General features: G+C 43.6%; 3 protein-coding genes across 4 annotated transcripts; 1 reads left to right on the top strand and 2 right to left on the bottom strand.

Moving 5' to 3' along the window:
- Nucleotides 1-292: 292 nt before the first annotated feature.
- On the top strand, nt 293-2,912 carry LOC123043743 (uncharacterized). The gene is made up of 7 exons (XM_044466286.1): nt 293-806; nt 1,290-1,367; nt 1,449-1,591; nt 1,972-2,042; nt 2,135-2,230; nt 2,345-2,437; nt 2,524-2,912. Exons 1-7 carry the CDS (start codon nt 339-341, stop codon nt 2,607-2,609), a joined length of 1,035 nt encoding a protein of 344 aa, XP_044322221.1. The 5' UTR covers nt 293-338; the 3' UTR covers nt 2,610-2,912.
- A 448-nt stretch (nt 2,913-3,360) lies between these two features.
- On the bottom strand, nt 3,361-5,720 carry LOC123043745 (ribosome biogenesis protein NSA2 homolog). The gene is made up of 9 exons (XM_044466289.1): nt 5,611-5,720; nt 5,345-5,464; nt 5,181-5,248; nt 4,786-4,894; nt 4,638-4,706; nt 4,489-4,546; nt 3,947-4,182; nt 3,750-3,801; nt 3,361-3,660 (listed from the first exon to the last, which is right to left on the bottom strand). The coding sequence occupies exons 1-9, from the start codon at nt 5,611-5,613 to the stop codon at nt 3,593-3,595; spliced, it is 783 nt and encodes a 260-aa protein (XP_044322224.1). The 5' UTR covers nt 5,614-5,720; the 3' UTR covers nt 3,361-3,592.
- Nucleotides 5,721-6,522: 802 nt separating this feature from the next.
- LOC123043744 (F-actin-capping protein subunit alpha) lies at nt 6,523-11,264 on the bottom strand. 2 transcript variants are annotated; one of them, XM_044466287.1, is made up of 10 exons: nt 10,975-11,252; nt 10,732-10,847; nt 10,287-10,376; nt 9,478-9,542; nt 9,240-9,401; nt 8,688-8,766; nt 8,506-8,583; nt 7,064-7,138; nt 6,947-6,982; nt 6,523-6,830 (listed from the first exon to the last, which is right to left on the bottom strand). In XM_044466287.1, exons 1-10 carry the CDS (start codon nt 11,084-11,086, stop codon nt 6,705-6,707), a joined length of 939 nt encoding a protein of 312 aa, XP_044322222.1. In that variant the 5' UTR covers nt 11,087-11,252; the 3' UTR covers nt 6,523-6,704. The 2 variants fall into 2 exon arrangements, with proteins under 2 accessions (XP_044322222.1, XP_044322223.1); XM_044466288.1 differs by lacking the exons at nt 6,523-6,830; nt 6,947-6,982; nt 7,064-7,138 and adding an exon at nt 7,186-8,302 and having other exon boundaries at nt 10,975-11,264.
- Nucleotides 11,265-22,328: the final 11,064 nt, after the last annotated feature.

Here is a 22,328-nt window from a genome sequence, read left to right as displayed (position 1 = left end):
CTTTGTTTTTATTTACTCTGCATATTAAAATTGACTGCAGTCAAACTTTGTAAAGTTTGACCAAGTTTATAGAAAAAAATAAAAACATTTACTGTAACAAATCTAGACGATGTGAAAGTACATTTAATAATAAATTTAATAGTGTTGATTTGTTATTGTATATGTTAATATTTTTATTTATAAACTTGGTCAAAATTTATAAAGCTTGACTTTGACCAAAGCTAATATGCGGACTAAATAAAAACGGAGGGAGTATATAGCTCGAGAATGTATAGCTTGACAAAGTGGCAGTGGCAGTCCTCCTCGAGAAGCAAGCGGCAGTTGGAGCCTTGGTGGGGATGGAACGCTTCCGGTTCAGGGCACCTCCCCTCTCGCTCAAGCTGGCCTTCGCCGCCGTCTCCCTCTCCCTCGGCGTCTCCTTCGCCGCCGTCTCCTGCTCCTCCTCCTCCTCTCCCCTCCCCTCCTCGGCCGCCTCCTCCTCTCCGCGGCCGTCTCCCCGGACCGTAGCCGCCGACCTCCTCGCCGTCCTCGCCGGCTCGCGCGCCGCGGCGCGGGTGCCGGCTCGGGAGGCCTCGCGCCTGAGCTCCTGCCTCCGGTTCCTCTCCCCGGCCAACCCCGCCTCCGTGCCTAGCGCGTATCCCTGGAGGGGCTCCCGGAAGGTTCTGCTGGAAGGCTGCGATGCGGCCGAGGCGGATGCGATGGTGATGTGGCCGCCGGCGCCGGTCTTGGAGCTGGCGCGCCTCGCCGTCGACTCCGGAGGCGACCCCGGGGCCATCCACCGCTTGCTCGACCCCACCATGCTGCCGGTGAGTGCTCGTTTTTCTCGATTGCTCCCGGGAGTCGTGGAATTTTGCACAGGTTAGGGTCTCGGAAGGTTTGGGGGAGGATGGGATTTGAGATCCTTAGGGGCAGAGAGCAGGCATTAGTTAGAAGGGAAATGATTCATTCTTCTGGTGATAATTCAGTTTGGTTTTGCATGATCATTGGTCAAAATGTGGGATACTGTTATGAAGTAGTTTCTAGTGGAGAAATCAGTTTGGTTTAGATGATCTGGATAAGGATGTTGTTTTATGTCATGTACGTACTTCGGATAGGCACTACATATTGCATATTGGATTTCAAGATGTTTTTTTGCTTTATTTTGTAAGGTTAGTGGTAATTGATTGTGGGAAAAACTAGCTTGTGTGGAGTAAACTGGTACACTAATGGAGAGTCACAAGTTTATCTACCAATGCCCGCAGTATGCTCTTTCTTTTCCTAACAGAAATCTACCATGGTATCCTCGTTAGGTGCCTGATATTGAGGGGACGAAGAAGAGTAAATGCCACCTCACAAGAACACCGTATGGAAGACACTTTGCTGACGAGGTCCATGTTTGGCTCAAGTTCTAGCCGACATTCCTTTTACTTGTATGTTCGGCACTGTTTACATGTTTGTGGTATGACCAGGAAATCAATTCATACTTTGCGTTTCTGTTTGAATTGATTGCTGCTCGAGGACCATTGGTTGGATTAAATGTATCACTGAATCGGTATGATTTATTCCATGGGCATCTTTTCCTGGCATCTGGGACAGGAAGGCTTGGGATTCTGTAAGTTCTAATCAAATTTCTTATTGTTAAGATTCGAACTTCTTTTCGATAACTATAGCAGAACAGTTTTTATGATCTGCGCAGGTTTGGTAGCATCACAATTTGTTGACTTTAGCATGCCAATCTGTATTTACAGCATAACTGGAAATTAGCTGCCTCTTGGAGAAAGTAAAATGGAGATAGGACTTTCTAAGCTCTCTTTGGTCGAGTTTTTTTGGCAGGGTCTTGTTAGTCGAGTTAGATAGGTAGGACTAAGCATTTTGGTCATAGGATTGTTTCAGCCGAGAGATGATCTTTACTATGCCACTAGAAATATTATGTCTCCCTGAAACAGTGTGTTAGTTGTTAGGTCTAACCATGTTGATTATTTTCTGAACCAGGTTTCATGCCAAAGAATATCCAGCATTTGATAAAGAATCGTTCCCTTACAATTTGGGATATTGCCAGACTGGTATGATTCAGTCAGATGCATATGAAATCTTAATCTAATTTTCCTTGCACTGTGTGCTTGCATTTGATTGAAAAATTCACCATCTTTAACAGAATCTGATGTACCGTATGACGACTCTATGAATCTACGTAATATCCTTTGGTTAGCTCCATTGCCATCCAGTGAGACGAAAGCTTGGTTGGCACCAGGTATGCTGATACAGATTACTAAGAATCCTTGTTCATGTTTAAGAGATTGAAGAACTGTTTCTTGTTTTGCACATACTAACTGGACATTTTGTTGTCAAATTTGCAATCATACAGGAGTGTTAGTCGTCTTGGATGCACATCCAGATGGAATTATTTATCAAGACATGATACGCGACTATGTTCAGATTGTACGGACAATATATGAAGGTTTGATATGTCAATGTACCTGTCGCTGTGACGCGAACACTTACTAAAAAATTGAAAACCTAACTGTTCTCTGAATTATCCTGCAGATGATTTTGGAAAGCATGCTGTTGATGTCAACTATCTCAATGTTGCCAACGCAGCGGCTCCAGCGGATAGAATTTTCATTTGCTGACATCTATCAATAGGACTATTAATTTTCTCCACCGTGTGATCTCCTCTCTGGGAAGCAAACACGAAACGTACCGATTTTTTACGTGATTGATGTGTTCAAGATCCAAGAAAGCAGCAGTGGTTTGCTAGCAAGTACTCCTATATAGTTCAGGTGTTTATTTACGAGATGATTTCAGATATTTATTTGATTGAATGTACAGATGTACTCGAGGAAGCAGTTTACCTCTCGCATGCATGTCATCTTTGATAAAGAACGACAGAAAATATTTTGGTTATAGCATTCAGTGGAACCAGTTTTACCTTTTGTTGTCCTAGGGCATACACGGTGTACAAAACCCTGCCCATTAGGCCATGTTTGTGGCAACTTTACATTGTGAACGAAAAGTACCAAGTGCAAATTTTTTGCGGTGAAGTATGTGCCTATATATCAAGAAGTAATTTGGCCTACATCTTATGGCAAAGATTTAGCTTGTAAAATGGATATATCTTGAGTGAAGAAGGTTCTTTGAAGATACTTTGCATTATTGAAGGATAGTCAGAAACAATAAAAACAAGATGGTCCAAAAGAAGGGTTACTTTTATGTAAGTATTTGGTTGCTTTTATAGCCCAAATTGTAAAACAAAATACTGTTGCACATGTGGGTGATCCAGAGATAAGCATGGATCGCAGCACACAACAAATACCTACAGCATGATATTTTTGTGTTACTGGGGGATGAACCGTCAGAATAAGGCAAACCCGAAACGTGATATGAACATGGGAGAAAGACATGTGGTACTTCCATTCAAGGATTTGCCAGCTCTATAGCTCAGATCTTACAGCAGGTTACAGAGTGAGGGAAGAAGACTGTTCCACCTTGACATTACACTAGAAAGTGGGTCTATTCCAAAGACAAGCACGAACTGCAACACCGACAAAATTGCCCTTGTTAGGCCGGATACAAACAGCGCACTCAGCGCCTTAACCAGAATTGTATCAAAGCTTCACACGAGCAAGACAGCATTGATGCAGCCATCATTCTCCGGGTTATTCGTAACCTGCGCGTATTTGCCTGCACAGACAAGAAACATTGGTTTATGGAACATGGCTTAAGGCACAGGGAAGGGCAAAAGGAGCTGAGCTTTTCCACGGATGACTTACCCCAAACAACTTTTCCAGCAGGGGTTACGAGACCGAGTTCACTAACATTCACCTGGATCAAGATTTATTATTGTGAGCACCAACAGGAAAATAAATCAAAGAACAATGACAAGCATCATTACTGTAAGCATTGATTGGGGGAAAAGTATATTAGCTACAAATACTATTGCAGTGGAGATAAGGTTTGCTTGGCATACCTCAATAATTGTTCCCCTCGTCATAACACCGAGAGAAGTGTACATTGGACCGTTTGGGTTTTTCTTCACCGAAATTATGTCGAGGTTGAACGTACATTTCAGTTCAGGGTGAGTCACATGAGCCTTGGTGAAACGGAGACCAGTAGGCCGGATGAACCTCTCATACTTTGGTGGCTTCCTTGTAAATCCAGGGCCAACAAAGGTGGCTTTAGTTACCATTCTCTTCCACTGCTTGGCTGCACAAGGAAAATTTTACCAGCTAAATTATCCAGCTCAGTGGAGAAGAAATAGTATATGTAGTCAGTGCTATTGTTCACCGAATGCTGGTAAAAGCAACTTCAGACCAAAAACATAAGTTAGCAGAACTCAGTTGCCTTGCAGTTGCAGCACATTCACTTTTAGGAAAGCATTCCGAAGCAAAAAAATGGGCTAGCAACCGCCAAGGAATTACAAACTTATGCAATTCATGTATATGAAATGCACGACATATGCAAATTACAAACTGTAACCTAGGTTGCCTGATAGATCTCATCATGACTTACTTTTCCGCTTGCCAGTGCGTAGAACTTTGAACATCTCTTCTTCAGCAACAGGTCTGACCTGCAAGAAGATGAAGCGCGTCAATATTTAGCCGAGCGGGAACCCACTGATTTGAAGCAAGCAAACAACAGCAGTTTGAACTGAAAAATACCTTAGGCAAAGGAACATCCCATTTGCCAGCCTTTTCCTTCCTCTTTTGCTTAATTGTGTTGCTGAGAACCTGCAATTGACGATAAATCAGCAAGCGGTGCAATAAGAAAGGTTTGTGCCACGGCAGGCAGTCGGAACAGAGCATGTACCTTGGCGCGCTGTGTCGGATCACGATCCAGCAGATACGAAGGAATGGCACCCTCCTCAACATCATCATCAACCTTCTGCCGGGAAGAAGACTCATCATGCATTTTCAGGCTGCAAGAACAACACTTGTGAGTAAGGCCCATGCAACCGCAGTCAGATGCGCTGATTCTACATCACGAGGAGAACATCTTTGATGCTGGAGCGTCTCCTATTCGTATTACTGATCTTCTACCTAAATGGGACAGCGGGTTATTGCCTGGCCCCTTCATCTCTAAAAAGTTATACAACTGCGGCAGCGAACAATCATCATCTCTCCTAGAGTCCTAGTTCTAGGCAAGCACCAACTGGAGCAACAGCAAGCAGTCATTCTGAATGAAACATTACACAAAGCACTTACGTCTTCTTCATCTGCGCCTTCTCGGCGTACCGCTTCTTGGCGAACCGCTTGCCCTTGGCACCGAGCAGCTGCGACAGGCAAAACCACACACGCATCAGCAACAGAAACGCACAGAAACATACATGGGATAAGAAAGAGGGGTCGCATCAGCATCAGGGCAGCACCTTGCGGGCATCCTTGGAGTTCTTCTTGACGGCGCGCGCCTCCTTCTTGCGCTTGCGCTCCTCGTAGTCCATGCGCCGGCCATGGCGCTTCTGGTGAAGCTCTATGTAATCTCCCTGAGGCTGCAGGGGAATCGAGCGCGGTGGAAATCAGCGCAAAATTCAGGGGGAAAACATCGTAGAGCAGTCAGAAAGCGAGCTCGGGACGGGCCGAATCGGGAGCGGGGCGGACGGCTGACGGCGGTGGGAGGGGGGCGGAGGGGACTTACCATGGCGGCGAACCCTAGGGCTGGTCGGGGTTTGCGGTGGGGAGGCGGCGGAAAGGAAGGAGAAGAGGCGTCGTTTTGGGGGTTTATAGGTATTTATGGGCCTTGGGCTGCACGATCTGTGCCTGGGCAATTTTGACCGTTAGGAGGCTCGCGCAGGATATGGGCCAGAAAGGCCTGCTTTGGTAATTAATTGATCACGCTCTTCGCTTAGTTTTTTTTTAACACCGTTCTTCACTTAGTTGAAAGTTCAGACTGCCTCAAAAAAAGTTCAAAGTTTCAGATCATTGACCAAAATATGGACTTCGATAATTAACTCTTTTTTAATCTGGATTTTGAGAATTAACATGTTAGCAGGGTTGTTGTAGCCATAGCCCATCAGGAACCAAATACTAGGTTGGACATCATCTATGATAAGATGGATTATTCTTTCAGTGGAAGGCAATGTTTCCATCGACAAACAATGGTTGATCAATCTTCTTTGTAACTCCAATGAGAACGTTTGTGTTGTCGGTGTGTCTACGCTGTACTTGGTATTTCTAAGAGAATATGGACTTCGTTTTGATGCATGCCCTTTGGCATGTTAATGTAATTGTGTTCACTCCAGTTCTCTCTTATGTTTTGCAAAAAAAATATTGGACAACTCATATGCAAATAAAACCTTGACTGAAATTTAGGCTAGACAGAATTTTGGTAGGGCAAACTTGGGCACCACCAAACATACCATGAGGGGTATACATGATAAACCTAGAATTTCAAAGAATGTTTCAAGAGTTCTGCATCATCTCTTGTCAGTTGTACATTTTGTACATGATACATGACAAAATCTGTTTCAGGTATCTCAAAAGGCACAAGGGGCACATGCGTTTGATTTGGAGGCCAAAACAGACATCTCACATCAAGTGAGGCAAGTCGGAATCTGAATGAACATATATTCTGGCAATGCGATTTCTCCACAAAAGAAAGGTCAAGCTCTTGATTTACACCGCTATGTGAAACCACAGTAACCGAAAGAAGAAAACTGCTGATTATACAGGATAAGAATTGTACAGCCTACAGAACAGCAAATTGCATGGAGATAAAAAATCCACACGAAGCTACCTAGTGACATGGCTTCCTTTCCCTATCCCTAGCTCTTTGGCGAGGTCCCGCGTGAGGGTGATGGCATGCGTGTTATGCCATGGGAAAAGGGTGCGGGTAACTGGAAGTTTCCTCCGGAGATCCTGTGCACGAGACAAAACAAGGAGTGAAACAGGGGACATGAAAAGATAACTGCAGCAATCCGAGCGTTGCCACTATCCTGTTTAATGCCAGATTGTTTACTGATGCCTCGGCGTACCTTAAACGTTGCATCGGAGAGATTCAAGTATGATTCCTGTGTGCAGAAATGTGTAGATAGCATTATTCACTGTGTTAGCATCTTGGGAGATTAAGTAGAGAACAGAAAGGTTCCAACCTCGAGAGATGAAAAATACTCAGACTCGTGATGCCGAATGATGTTAGCGACTGCGTGTCCAGTGTCTTCAGGCGACTGAAACATAAATAATATAACGTCAGAGGCATGTTCAAAATTTTAAACCTGGCGAAGATATAATAAGGACAAAGAAAGCAAATAGGGATATTGAAGGCGGCACCATGACTAAATATCCTAAAAGCATACTCAAGGCAGCACAACAGATTTAGATCAGATGGCACATCAATGGGTGAATGACACAAAGATACTACTACCACCGTTCCAAAATAATTGAAGTTCTGGATTTACCCAAAGTCAAAATTGTTTAATTTTTTGACCCAGTCTATACAAAAATATATTAACACTTAGAACGCTAAATTAGTCTCTTAAGATTCTTTAAGACATATTTTCGTATTATGTGTATTTGCTGTTGCAGATCTCGGCACATTTTTCTATAGAGGTGGTCAAACTTAAGCAAGTTTGACTTGGGAAAAAACTAGAACTTCAATTATTTTGGGACGGAGGGAGTACACATAAAAAAAAAGGACGGACCCAGTGCATAGAAGCTCCCACACAAGGTGGGATCTGGGGAGGGATTATTGGAACCTAGTCTTACCCCTGCAAAGTGCAATGCAGAGAGGCTGGTTCAAACCCAGGACCTCTTGGCACAAGTGGGAGGACTTCACCACTGCACCAGGCCTGCCCTCTTGAAATATGAATAGTGCAGCACACAAACTCCACAGCCAGTTACAAAAGAAAATAACTAGGAAGGAAAAGAGTAACTATGCCCCACCCACGCTTTCTCTCTTACATGCTAGTCATGAGGTGAATTTGCAACTGTCATTTCTATCTACACAATCCAGCAAAGTAAAATCTGGGAGAGGAAATATGCCATGGGTTCATCATTTCCCAAAAAAAAGTTTGCATAAAGCTTAGGTTTGTGTTGGTCTGTTGGAACAGTTTGCACCAATATAGTGACTTGGTAAAGTGAAGATAATATTTCTAAGTTTCTTGAATGCAAATAAATGAACACATACTGACTTGCATGTGCAGGAGTGTTCGAGAAAACAATATTATCGAAGAATGGAATAAAGTTTACCTAAAATTTATAATAGCTGCGCTGTGGGTCCAACTATGCAAGCAAAGGATACTAAAGCAGTGATACAACAACCAAAATAGAGCTTCAGAGCTTGAAAAGAGACTTAATGGTAGGCCATGTTTAAGGTGATAAAACATCAAGTTCTGCAAAACAAATCCAAAATTCGAAAATTGAGGGTGCCTAGAGGGCCAAGGCCGAAGTTTCGAGCCAAAATATGCTGCAGAGCTTTAGGCCTCTTCTTATGCATCAGAGGTTCTTAAAACGGAAGGGGAGGTCAAGGACCATGTTAGTCTCTACAAATTTCCGCCCACACAAGCAACATATTTTGGTTGTTGTATAAACTAACCTGCATTATTGTGGAGTCCTTGCAATCAACGTCAGTATCCAGCTGCACATTTCCCTCTTCAAAATAATGAGCATCTACCTGGTGACCATACAAGTAATCTTTAAAATACAGAAGTTACTAATTTTACTTGCATTGACATTATTTAACCATGATTTTAGCTTCAGCTAAGTAAAACAGCTAACCTGTATCTTTCCTTTAATTTCTACAAGTTGAAACGCATAACTGAATTCCAAAGTCCAAATGGAACGCCAGCTGCCATTGCTGGATGACACAATATTAAGTTGCCTCCATCAGACAGACACTAAATGATACGAAGATCAAACCTATAAGGAACATACTTCAAGTGTTCTAGCGACGTATTCTGTGAAACAAATGTTCAGATATAGCACAAGCACTAAATCTTTAAGTAAGAAAGTACAATTAAACATATAATAATGTATTATAAGCAGGTGATAAACATCATAGCCACACACCAAATGATTAGTTACTAGTGGGAAACAAGAAACAATAGAGTGGTAAATATACAATCAAAAGTTGCATACTGAAAGTGGGTTCTCAAGAAATATAAGGATACAAAGATAAAAACTAAAACCTCTAGAGACACTATAAAGAGGAGGAACTGAAAACAGGCACTATAATCCAGACCAAAGTCACTGATCTATAGGTGCACAAACAAGGTAATTTCCTTATAATAACAGCGAGGTACCAAAAAAGTCAGAAAAGAGAAAACATACCAAAAGTTTCGTGGGCTTCGTTTAGCAGCAGAAATAACTACTGCCAAACCAAAATCAGCTCCTGGTTCCTCTACATCCTTTCCATTGGTACAATAAACGGCAGAAACACCTTTTGGATAAGCTTCACCAACATAATTGGACACTTCATAATCTATAGCATTCCTGTCTCAAGTAAATAAGTACGGATTATTCGCTGACTATGTAATATGGGTAATGAAAAATAGCAGAGATAACATACCTAAATTCTTCAATATATCCTGAAGGAAGCTCCTCATCTGTAGCAGGCCTCAATTTTGTACAAGTCTAAACATAAACACGAAACAAAATGAATTAACTTAAGGTAAGAATTCTCATATTTAATGACAATAAGAAAGGAGAATGAAATCCCATATCCAAATTTGTGGAGGCGGGTAATATTAGCCTGCAAAGCATAGTTCTGCTGGTAGTGGTGTTTGATGTAAGGGTTAATAGATAAAGGCCACTGCAATTTTGAAATATATTGGAGAAGTCATTTTTCACGTTTCTGCTTTTTTGAGCTATTTCAAGTATCATAAGAAACCCATTCAATTCAAGTCCAGCAAATCCATTTGGTTTGAAACATATGATTATTTCAGTATCATTGCCCAGATCAATTCCTCAGTAAAAATATAAACCAGCAACAGAGAGAGTGGATTATTTAAATGCAGAGCTTGGCCCAGAGCTAAAGTATGTTGAGTTATACACTATATTACATCCATATGACATGTTCAACATGAAATAAGTGGTTTTGCACAGCATAAATTGCAAACTGAGTGAACACTGCTAAACCATAAATGACCTAGGCCATTCGTCAAAACTGAAAAGTATAAGAATGGTAAGACCATTAAGGTCAAGATGCAAGCCATGCTTACTGCAGATACGCAATTGCTAAATACACTACTCTCTAAGATGAGTGATTATTTGTTCAGTGGTTTGCTGTACATTTTCTGGCGTGTTAAAATATTGTAAGAATAGGCATAATAAAGCTAAATTGTCGTGAGCGGTATCATGCACATCATTCAATCATACCTGCTTAACATGGTCCACGGTAGCAATTTGTGCGGTCCTAGGGTCCAGATAGTTGTTCCTGTCAATCTCCCCATAAGTTGTGATGATTATCTGCAGGCATGTATCACACAATTAAAATTGAACATTCGGCCGACAGGGACACTTAAAGCATCATACTCCCTTCATGGCAATGGAAATTGACACAAAAAGAACAGTGGCCCATCCAACAGAAATGCTCCTACTCTAATTAGCATGTGGTCAAAGAGAGAAACCACACAAATATTCCTGTTTCACGACTCCACGTACAGTACAGTTATTCAGTTCCCCAAGCCTAGCAAATTCAAAATTATCCCAAAATATAGCCAGATTCGTGGAGTCTTAACCGCTGGTTTACAACCTATAGTTATCACTTCGAAATTAATTCGGCACTATGCACAGCTCGGGAGAGATAGAGAGAGATGCTCACATCGCCGCTGCGGTCGGGGAGCTCGAGGGAGACGAGGTGCGTCTTGTTGTACTCCGGGTAGGCCTCAGCGGCCGCGGCCTCGTACGCGGCGTCGTCCCCGAGCAGCGCCCGCACATCTGCGCGCATTCGAACAAGCGAGGGGTCAAACAACCGGCATGGGCGAAACATACGGCTCGCCTGAATTACGGGCGCGTAACTGGGGATCGAATGGAGGTAGGCGGAGGGGGGCGGGCGGGGGGTTACCTTTGGCGACGTAGTGGATCTCGCCGGTGGGGGCGTTGGCGAGGAACCAGACGGCGATCTCCCGCTTCTGGTCGCCGCTGAGCGGCTCGCCGGCGCCGCCGTCGTCCGACATTTGGCGGGCGCGGGCGGGGAGCGGCGGTGGGTGGGGGATGGGAGACGATGTGGAGTGGGCGGAGCGGGAGGCGTGAGGGGAGGGGGAGAGGGATTGATGGGTGGCCGCACGGGCGGCACGTGGGGGGCAGGCGAGGCGAGCGGCGGGTGGCGCCTGCCGGGCCGTGCCGGTTGACGATGGTCGCGGTACCGTACCCGATCGGACGGACGGGCCGGTGGTTTTTCCGTGTGGAGTAGATGGGGGCTGGAGGTTTTTTTTTTTTTTTTGGTCAAGCAAGGAATTAAATTGTGAAGTGCAAAGGAGTGAATGGAAATTATGGAGCTTATGTAGATCTTGTGGAGTATTATCGTGTACTTTTTTTTGTACGTTCATGAGATTGGATCTGTGTTTCACAAAATGGAAGTAGACAAGTTTATGAAATCGGAGGTTGTTGACATATCAACATTTTTTATTATAATTTATGTTAATGTATCTAGTTTGTTCTCCGGTACTCAATCAAGCTTACTAAAGGGATGCTTCTACTGCCGGATCGAAGGAGAGGAGAACTCGTGAGGATCGCGTGAAGATGGAGAATAAGGTGGGCCCAAGGATTGTTCAATATAGCTTCTATGTGAGGGCCCGTTTTAACTGATGTTAATGATTTTGTAATAGATAGCTCATGTTGTTGAACTTCCTTTTGCTCGTGTTGTTGGTTGCCCTTCTAAAACTTTTTTGGATTGTCCCTCAAAAAAAAACTTTTTTGGCTTGGCTACTTTGGTTTAACCCGAGACCTGTGAATAGTCATCCTGTGTTTCATTTGCCCCCCTTTTTTTATAAAATACTAGGACAGGGAAACCCTTTTCAATCAAATATAATAATTTATTCTCTGAATTTTTCACATAATAAGAGAATAATTCTCTTTTGTTTTTTCACAAAAAACATAATGCTAGCTAACAATATTGAGGGTGAATTGTGAAACCACATATCTAGTCTCTACTCGGGCTCCTTTTACTTAAAATTGTATTCGCTTGCTCCTATTAACACCGGACAAGTTGCCACATGCATGGTATTCATTTCCGTTGTGTGGTGGTGGCCCAAATTTGTTCTTAAGGATCGTCACAACCTTCACATCATCGCCCACCGATAGACTTGATTCACTGTCCAACATGAAAAGCAGTTGCACGTTTGTCAAAACTATGTGCGCTAAAACATTTGCATTTTTCTACCACTAAAGTTATAAAAAAAACATGTACATGTGATGAGTACATGGAGAAGATGAGGTAGGTGCCCTAGATAACAAGAATATCCCCTCGTTTCATAAATAGTAAATGAGACCTTTTTTCCAGACCACGGTGCACCCGAACTTACACTTCACTTATGTTTTCTTGAGGATTTTGCACCAAGTTAATATCGTGCAAACTATATCTGCTCAAACATGAGCCATGGTGCTTTTTTAGTAGGGCTTGCTTGGGATCGATGTTTCCACATTATATTAAGCTCACACACAACTCTGAGGAGTGCTTGACAAAAAACTACCACATTTGGGGTTCGCGTCCCACAGAACTACCACTTTTAAAAAAGTGACTGATAACTATCAAAAAAATTGTAATCTCATGACTAAAAACTACCACTTTCGGATAATGGCTAGTTGAGACGATTTAAACGTGTTTATGACAGGTGGAGCCCGTCTGTCAGGGCTGACGTGGAGAAAAAGTCAACACCGTTTAGTCTGACCGTTATGACAAGTGGGGCCCACACTTCATTCTTCTTCCACCTCCTCTCATTTTCTCTGGCATTTTAACAAACACCACATCTGCAGAGAGGAGTGTTGTTGTCGTTGTCGCCTCCATCGTGGAGCTCGAGCTCATCCAGGGGTCCGGGGAAACGCGGCGCGGTGCGGGGTCTGAAGGAAATATGCCCTAGAGGCAATAATAAAGTTATTATTTATTTCCTCATATAATGATAAATGTTTATTATTCATGCTAGAATTGTATTAACCGGAAACATGATACATGTGTGAATACATAGACAAACATAGTGTCACTAGTATGCCTCTACTTGAACTAGCTCATTGATCAAAGATGGTTATGTTTCCTAACCATAGGCATGTGTTGTCATTTGATCAATGGGATCACATCATTAGGAGAATGATGTGATTGACTTGACCCATTCTGTTAGCTTAGCACTTGATCGTTTAGTATGTTGCTATTACTTTCTTCATGACTTATACAAAGTTCCTGCAACTATGAGATTGTGCAACTCCCGTTTACCGGAGGAACACTTTGTGTGCTACCAAACGTCACAATGTAATTGGGTGATTATAAAGGTGCTCTACAGGTGTCTCCAAAGGTACATGTTGAGTTGGCATAATTCGAGATTAGGTTTTGTCACTCCGATTGTCGGAGAGGTATCTCTGGGCCCTCTCGGTAATACTCATCACCTAAGCCTTGCAAGCATTGTAACTAATGAGTTAGTTATGAGATGATGTATTACGGAACGAGTAAAGAGACTTGCCGGTAACGAGATTGAACTAGGTATTGAATACCGACGATCGAATCTCGGGCAAGTAACATACCGATGACAAAGGGAACAACGTATGTTGTTATGCGGTTTGACCGATAAAGATCTTCGTAGAATATGTGGGAACCAATATGAACATCCAGGCTCCGCTATTGGTTATTGACCGAGAATAGTTCTAGGTCATGTCTACATAGTTCTTGAACCCGTAGGGTCCGCACGCTTAACGTTACGATGACAGTTTTATTATGAGTTTATAAGTTTTGATGTACCGAAGGTTGTTCGGAGTCCCGGATGTGATCACGGACATGAAGAGGAGTCTCGAAATGGTCAAGACATAAAGATTGATATATTGGACGACTATATTCGGACACCGGAAGTGTTCCGGGTGTTTTCGGAGAAAAACCGGAGTACCGGAGGGTTACCGGAACCCCCCCGGGAAGTAATGGGCCTTGATGGGCCCTAGTGGAGAGAGAGAGGGGCCGGCCAGGGCAAGAGGCGCGCCCCCTCCCCTTGAGTCCGAATAGGACAAGGAAGGGAGGGCGGCGCCCCCCTTGCCTTCCCCCTCTCCCACTCCTTCCTTCCCCTCCTTCTTGGAATAGGAAAGGGAGGGGGCAAACCTACTTGGAGTAGGTTTCCCCCTCCTAGGGCGTGCCTCCCCTTAGGCCGGCCCCCTCCTCCTCTCCCCCTTTATATACGGGGGAGGGGGGCACTGTTGGGGAACGTAGCAGAAATTCAAAATTTTCCTACGTGTCACCAAGATCTATCTATGGAGAGACTAGCAACGAGGGGAAGGAGAGTGCATCTACATACCCTTGTAGATCGCTAAGCGGAAGCGTTCAAGTGAACGGGGTTGATGGAGTCGTACTCGTCGTGATTCAAATCACCGATGATCAAGTGCCGAACGCACGGCACCTCCGCGTTCAACACACATACAGCCCGGTGACGTCTCCCAAGCCTTGATCCAGCAAAGAGAGAGGGAGAGGTTGAGGAAGACACCATCCAGCAGCAACACAACGGCGTGGTGGTGGTGGAGGAGCATGGCAATCCTGCAGGGCTTCGCCAAGCACCGCGGGAGAGGAGGAGTACTTGTGAGAGGGGGAGGGCTGCACCAGAACTTCGTCTATAGCTCCCATGCGCCTCCCCACTATATATAAGGGCGGAGGGGCTGGTTTCTTGCCCTCCAAGTCCATTGGGGCGTTGGCCAAGGTGGGAGGAAAGAAATCTCATTATTTCCTTCCCCACCGATTGTTATCCCCCTTTTTTAGGGATCTTGATCTCATCCCTTCGGGATATGATCTTATTCCTTCTAAGGGGGGATCTTGTTGCGCCTTGACCAGGGGTGTGGGGCCTTGCCCCCACTACCCACGTTCATGTGGGTCCCCCCATGCAGGTGGGCCCCACTCCGGAACCTTCTAGAACCTTCCCGGTACAATACCGAAAAAACCTGAACATTTTCCGGTGGCCAAAATAGGACTTCCCATATATAAATCTTTACCTCCGGACCATTCCGGAACTCCTCGTGACGTCCGGGATCTCATCCGGGACTCCGAACAACATTCGGTAACCACATACAAACTTCCTTTATAACCCTAGCGTCATCGAACCTTAAGTGTGTAGACCCTACGGGTTCGGGAGACATGTAGACATGACCGAGACGTTCTCCGGTCAATAACCAACAGCGGGATCTGGATACCCATGTTGTCTCCCACATGTTCCACGATGATCTCATCGGATGAACCACGATGTCAAGGACTCAGTCGATCCCGTATACAATTCCCTTTGTCTAGCGGTATGTTACTTGCCCGAGATTCGATCGTCGGTATCCAATACCTTGTTCAATCTCGTTACCGGCAAGTCACTTTACTCGTTCCGTAACACATCATCCCGTGATCAACTCCTTGGTCACATTGTGCATATGATGATGTCCTACCGAGTGGGCCCAGAGATACCTCTCCGTTTACACGGAGTGACAAATCCCAGTCTCGATCCGCATAAAACAATAGATACTTTCGGAGATACCTGTAGTGCACTTTATAGTCACCCAGTTACGTTGTGACGTTTGATACACCCAAAGCACTCCTATGGTATCCAGGAGTTACACGCTCTCATGGTCAAAGGAAGAGATACTTGACATTGGCAAAGCTCTAGCAAACGAACTACACGATCTTTGTGCTAGGCTTAGGATTGGGTCTTGTCCATCACATCATTCTCCTAATGATGTGATCTCGTTATCAACGACATCCAATGTCCATAGCCAGGAAACCATGACTATCTGTTGATCACAACGAGCTAGTCAACTAGAGGCTCACTAGGGACATATTGTGGTCTATGTATTCACACGTGTATTACGATTTCCGGATAATACAGTTATAGCATGAATAAAAGACAATTATCATGAACAAGGAAATATAATAATAATACTTTTATTATTGCCTCTAGGGCATATTTCCAACAGTCTCCCACTTGCACTAGAGTCAATAATCTAGTTCACATCGCCATGTGATTAACACTCACAGGTCACATCGCCATGTGACTAATACCCAAGAGTTTACTAGAGTCAGTAGTCTAGTTCACATCACTATGTGATTAACACTCAATGAGTTTTATGTTTGATCATGTTGCTTGTGAGAGAGGTTTTAGTCAACGGGTCTGAACCTTTCAGATCCGTGTGTGCTTTACAAATCTCTATGTCATCTCCTAGATGCAGCTACCATGCTCTATTTGGAGCTATTCCAAACAACTGTTCTACTTGGAGCTATTCTAAATTATTGCTCCATTATATGTATCCGGTCTCTCTACTCAGAGCTATCCGGATAGGTGTCAAGCTTGCATCGTCGTAACCTTTACGACGAACTCTTTTACCACCTCCATAATCGAGAAAATTCCTTAGTCCACTAGTTACTAAGGATAACTTTGACCGCTGTCCTGTGAGCCATTCTTGGATCACTCTTGTACCCCTTGACTGACTCATGGCAAGGCACACTTCAAGTGCGGTACACAGCATAGCATACTGAAGAGCCTACGTCTTAAGCATAGGGGACGACCTTCGTCCTTTCTCTCTATTCTGCCGTGGTCGAGCTTTAAGTCTTAACTTCGTACCTTACAACTCAGGCAAGAACTCCTTCTTTGACTGATCCATCTTGAACACCTTCAAGATCATGTCAAGGTATGTGCTCATTTGAAAGTATTATTAAGCATTTTGATCTATCCTTATAGATCTTGATGCTCAATGTTCAAGTAGCTTAATCCAGGCTTTCCATTGAAAAACACTTTCAAAATAACCCTATATGCTTTCCAGAAATTCTACGTCATTTCTGATCAACAATATGTCAACAACATATACTCATCAGAAATTCTATAGTGCTCCCACTCACTTCTTTGGAAATACAAGTTTCTCATAAACTTTGTACAAATCCAAAATTTTTGATCATCATCAAAGCATACATTCCAACTCCGAGATGCTCACTCCAGTCCTTAGAAGGATTGCTTGAGCTTTGCATACTTATTAGCATCTTTCGGGATTGACAAAACCTTCCGGTTGTATCACATACAACCTTTCCTCATTAAAATCGTCGAGGAAACAATGTTTTGACATCCTATCTGCAAGATTTCATAAATAATGCAGTAATCGCTAATATAATTCCAACAGACTCTTAGCATCGCTACGAGTGAGAAAATCTCATCTTAGTCAACTCCTTGAACTTGTCGGAAAACATCTTAACGACAAGTCGAGCTTTCTTAATGGTGACATTTACCATCATTGTCCATCTTCCTTTTGAAATCCATCTGTACTCGTTAGCCTTACGACCATCGAGCCGTTCTGCCAAAGTCTACACTTTGTTTTCATACATGGATCCTCTCTCGGATTTTATGGCCTCAAGCCATTTATCGGAATCCGGGCCCACCATCGCTTCTCCATAGCTCGTAGGTTCATTGTTGTCTAGCAACATGACCTTCAAGACAGGATTACGTACCACTCTGAAGTAGTACGCATCCTTGTCATCCTACGAGGTTTGGGAGTGACTTGATCCGAAGTTTCATGATCAATATCATAAGCTTCCACTTCAATTGGTGTAGGTGCCACAGGAACAACTCCCTGTGCCCTGTCACACACTAGTTGAAGAGACGGTTCAATAACCTCATCAAGTCTCCACCATCCTCCCACTCAATTCTTTCGAGAGAAACTTTTCCTCGAGAAAGGACCCGATTCTAGAAACAATCCATATTGCTTTCAGATCTGAATTAGGAGGTATACCCAACTGTTTTGGGTTTCCTATGAAGATGCATTTTATCCGCTTTGGGTTCGAGCTTATCAACCTGAAACTTTTTCATATAAGCGTCGCAGCCCCAAACTTTTAAGAAACGACAACTTAGGTTTCTCTAAACCATAATTCATACGGTGTCATCTCATCGGAATTACGTGGTGCCCTATTTAAAGTAAATGTGGTTGTCTCTAATGCCTAACCCATGAACGATAGTGGTAATTCGATAAGAGACATCATGGTACGCACCATATTCAATAGGGTGCAACTATGATGTTCGGACACACCATCACACTATGGTGTTCCAGGCGGTATTAATTCCGAAACAATTTCCACAATGTCTTAATTGTGTGCCAAAACTCGTAACTCAGATATTCATCTCTATGATCATATCATAGACATTTTATCCTCTTGTCACAATGATCTTCTACTTCACTCTGAAATTACTTGAACCATTCAATAATTCAGACTTGTGTTTCATCAAGTAAATATTCTCAACATCTACTCGAATCATCTGTGAAGTAAGAACATAACGATATTCACTGCATGCCTCAGCACTCATTGGACTGCACACATCAAAATGTGTTTCTTCCAACAAGTTGCTATCTTGTTCCATCTTACTGAAAACGAGGCTTTTCAGTCATCTTGCCCATGTGGTATGATTTGCATATCTCAAGTGATTCAAAATCAAGTGAGTCCAAACGATCCATCTGCGTGGAGTTTCTTCATGCGTATACACCAATAGACATGGTTCGCATGTCTCAAACTTTTCAAAAACGAGTGAGTCCAAAGATCCATCAACATGGAGCTTCTTCATGCGTTTTAAACCAATATGACTTACATGGCAGTGCCACCAGTAAGTGGTACTATCATTACTATCTTTTGGCATGAAAATGTGTATCACCACGATCGAGATTCAATAAACCATTTTTAGGTGCAAGACCACTGAAGGTATTATTCACATAAATAGAGTAACTATTATTCTCCTTAAATGAATAACCGTATTGCAATAGTCATAATCCAATCATGTCTATGCTCTACGCAAACACCAAATAACAATTATTCAGGTTTTAACTGAAGGAAATATGCCCTAGAGGCAATAATAAAGTTATTATTTATTTCCTTATAATCATGATAAATGTTTATTATTCATGCTAGAATTGTATTTACCGGAAACATAATACATGTGTGAATACATAGACAAACAAAGTGTCACTAGTATGCCTCTACTTGACTAGCTCGTTAATCAAAGATGGTTATGTTTCCTAACCATGAACAATGAGTTGTTATTTGATTAACGAGGTCACATCATTAGTAGAATGATCTGATTGACATGACCCATTCCATTAGCTTAGCACCCGATCGTTTAGTATGTTGCTATTGCTTTCTTCATGACTTATACATGTTCCTATGACTATGAGATTATGCAACTCCCGTTTACCGGAGGAACACTTTGGGTACTACCAAACGTCACAACGTAACTGGGTGATTATAAAGGAGTACTACAGGTGTCTCCAATGGTCGATGTTGGGTTGGCGTATTTCGAGATTAGGATTTGTCACTCCGATTGTCGGAGAGGTATCTCTGGGCCCTCTCGGTGATACACATCACATAAGCCTTGCAAGCATTACAACTAATATGTTAGTTGTGAGATGATGTATTACGGAACGAGTAAAGAGACTTGCCAGTAACGAGATTGAACTAGGTATTGGATACCGATGATCGAATCTCGGGCAAGTAACATACCGATGACAAAGGGAACAACGTATGTTGTTATGCGGTCTGACCAATAAAGATCTTCGTAGAATATGTAGGAGCCAATATGGGCATCCAGGTCCCGCTATTGGTTATTGACCGGAGACGTGTCTCGGTCATGTCTACATTGTTCTCGAACCCGTAGGGTCCGCACGCTTAAGGTTACGATGACAGTTATATTATGAGTTTATGCATTTTGATGTACCGAAGGTTGTTCGGAGTCTCGGATGTGATCACGGACATGACGAGGAGTCTCGAAATGGTCGAGACGTAAAGATTGATATATTGGAAGCCTATATTTGGATATCGGAAGTGTTCCGGGTGAAATCGGGATTTTACCGGAATACCGGGAGGGTTACCGGAACCGCCCGGGAGCTATTTGGGCCATAGTGGGCCTTAGTGGAAAAGAGAAGGGGCTGCCCTAGTTGGGCTGCGCGCCCCCCCTTCCCCTAGTCCTATTAGGACTAGGAGAGGTGGCCGGCCCCCTCCTCCTCTTTTCCCCTCCGAGGAATCCTAGTTGGACTAGGATTGGAGGGGGAATCCTACTCCCAGAGGGAGTAGGACTCTCCTGCGCCTCCCCCCCTTGGCCGGCCAGCCTCCCCTCCTCTCCTCCTTTATATACGGAGGCAGGGGCACCTCTAAACACACAAGTTGACACAAGTTGATCCACGTGATCGATTCCTTAGCCGTGTGCGGTGCCCCCTACCACCATATTCCTCGATAATACTGTAGCGGAGTTTAGGCGAAGCCCTGCTGCTGTAGTTCATCAAGATCGTCACCACGCCGTCGTGCTGACAAAACTCTTCCCCGGCACTTTGCTGGATCGGAGTCCGGGGATCGTCATCGAGCTGAACGTGTGCTCGAACTCGGAGGTGCCGTAGTTTCGGTGCTTGATCGGTTGGATCGAGAAGACGTACGACTACTTCCTCTACGTCGTGTCATCGCTTCCGCAGTCGGTCTGCGTTGGGTACGTAGACAATACTCTCTCCTCGTTGCTATGCATCACATGATCTTGCGTGTGCGTAGGAATTTTTTTGAAATTACTACGAAACCCAACAGTGGCATCCGAGCCAGGTTATTGATGTTGATGTTATATGCACGAGTAGAACACAAGTGAGTTGTGGACGATACAAGTCATACTGCCTACCAGCATGTCATATTTTGGTTCGGCGGTATTGTTGGACGAGACGACCCAAACCAACCTTACGCGTACGCTTACGCGAGACCGGTTCCCTCGACGTGCTTTGCACAGAGATGGCTTGCGGGCGACTGTCTCTCCAACTTTAGTTGAACCAAGTATGGCTACGCCCGGTCCTTGCGAAGGTTAAAACGGAGTCTATTTGACAAACTATCATTGTGGTTTTGATGCGTAGGTGAGATTGGTTCTTACTTAAGCCCGTAGCAGCCACGTAAAACAAGTAACAACAAAGTAGAGGACGTCTAACTTGTTTTTGCAGGGCATGTTGTGATGTGATATGGTCAAAGCATGATGCTGAATTTTATTGTATGAGATGATCATGTTTTGTAACCGAGTTATCGGCAACTGGCAGGAGCCATATGGTTGTCGCTTTATTGTATGCAATGCAATCGCGATGTAATGCTTTACTTTATTACTAAACGGTAGTGATAGTCGTGGAAGCATAAGATTGGCGAGACGACAACGATGCTACGATGGAGATCAAGGTGTCGCGCCGGTGACGATGGTGATCATGACGGTGCTTCGGAGATGGAGATCACAAGCACAAGATGATGATGACCATATCATATCACTTATATTGATTGCATGTGATGTTTATCTTTTTATGCATCTTATCTTGCTTTGATTGACGGTAGCATTATAAGATGATCTCTCACTAAATTATCAAGAAGTGTTCTCCCTGAGTATGCACCGTTGCCAAAGTTCGGCGTGCCCAGACACCACGTGATGATCGGGTGTGATAAGCTCTACGTCCATCTACAACGGGTGCAAGCCAGTTTTGCACACGCAGAATACTCAGGTTAAACTTGACGAGCCTAGCATATGCAGATATGGCCTCGGAACACGGAGACCGAAAGGTCGAGCGTGAATCATATAGTAGATATGATCAACATAACGATGTTCACCATTGAAAACTACTCCATCTCACGTGATGATCGGTCATGGTTTAGTTGATTTGGATCACGTAATCACTTAGAGGATTAGAGGGATGTCTATCTAAGTGGGAGTTCTTAAATAATATGATTAATTGAACTTAAATTTATCATGAACTTAGTACCTGATAGTATCTTGCTTGTTTATGTTGATTGTAGATAGATGGCTCGTGCTGTTGTTCCGTTGAATTTTAATGCGTTCCTAGAGAAAGCAAAGTTGAAAGATGATGGTAGCAATTACACGGACTGGGTCCGTAACTTGAGGATTATCCTCATTGTTGCACAGAAAAATTACATCCTGGAAGCACCGCTGGGTGCCAGGCCTGCTGCTGGAGCAACACCAGATGTTATGAACGTCTGGCAGAGCAAAGCTGATGACTACTCGATAGTTCAGTGTGCCATGCTTTACGGCTTAGAATCGGGACTTCAACGACGTTTTGAACGTCATGGAGCATATGAGATGTTCCAGGAGTTGAAGTTAATATTTCAAGCAAATGCCCGAATTAAGAGATATGAAGTCTCCAATAAGTTCTATAGCTGCAAGATGGAGGAGAACAGTTCTGTCAGTGAGCATATACTCAAAATGTCTGGGTATA

This window comes from Triticum aestivum, chromosome 2B (genome assembly GCF_018294505.1).
Source record: "Triticum aestivum cultivar Chinese Spring chromosome 2B, IWGSC CS RefSeq v2.1, whole genome shotgun sequence".
Taxonomy (NCBI): Eukaryota; Viridiplantae; Streptophyta; class Magnoliopsida; order Poales; family Poaceae; genus Triticum; species Triticum aestivum.
The sequence above is the reverse complement of the archived record's forward strand: the minus strand, read 5'-3'. Positions and strand labels throughout refer to the sequence as shown.

Bases quoted from the DNA above. Each gene is read 5' to 3' on its own strand.
- LOC123043743 (XM_044466286.1), top strand. From the start codon at position 339: ATGGAACGCTTCCGGTTCAGGGCACCTCCCCTCTCGCTCAAGCTGGCC. The intron at 1,592-1,971 runs GTAAGTTCTAAT...TTTCTGAACCAG, and splicing joins ACAGGAAGGCTTGGGATTCT to GTTTCATGCCAAAGAATATC. The intron at 2,438-2,523 runs GTTTGATATGTC...ATTATCCTGCAG, and splicing joins TGTACGGACAATATATGAAG to ATGATTTTGGAAAGCATGCT.
- LOC123043745 (XM_044466289.1), bottom strand. The intron at 5,249-5,344 runs GTGCTGCCCTGA...TGCCTGTCGCAG, and splicing joins ACTCCAAGGATGCCCGCAAG to CTGCTCGGTGCCAAGGGCAA. The intron at 4,895-5,180 runs GTAAGTGCTTTG...TTGTTCTTGCAG, and splicing joins AAGGCGCAGATGAAGAAGAC to CCTGAAAATGCATGATGAGT.
- LOC123043744 (XM_044466287.1), bottom strand. From the start codon at position 11,086: ATGTCGGACGACGGCGGCGCCGGCGAGCCGCTCAGCGGCGACCAGAAG. The intron at 10,848-10,974 runs GTAACCCCCCGC...GAATGCGCGCAG, and splicing joins GATCCACTACGTCGCCAAAG to ATGTGCGGGCGCTGCTCGGG. The intron at 8,584-8,687 runs GTTAGCTGTTTT...TATGGTCACCAG, and splicing joins AAATTAAAGGAAAGATACAG to GTAGATGCTCATTATTTTGA.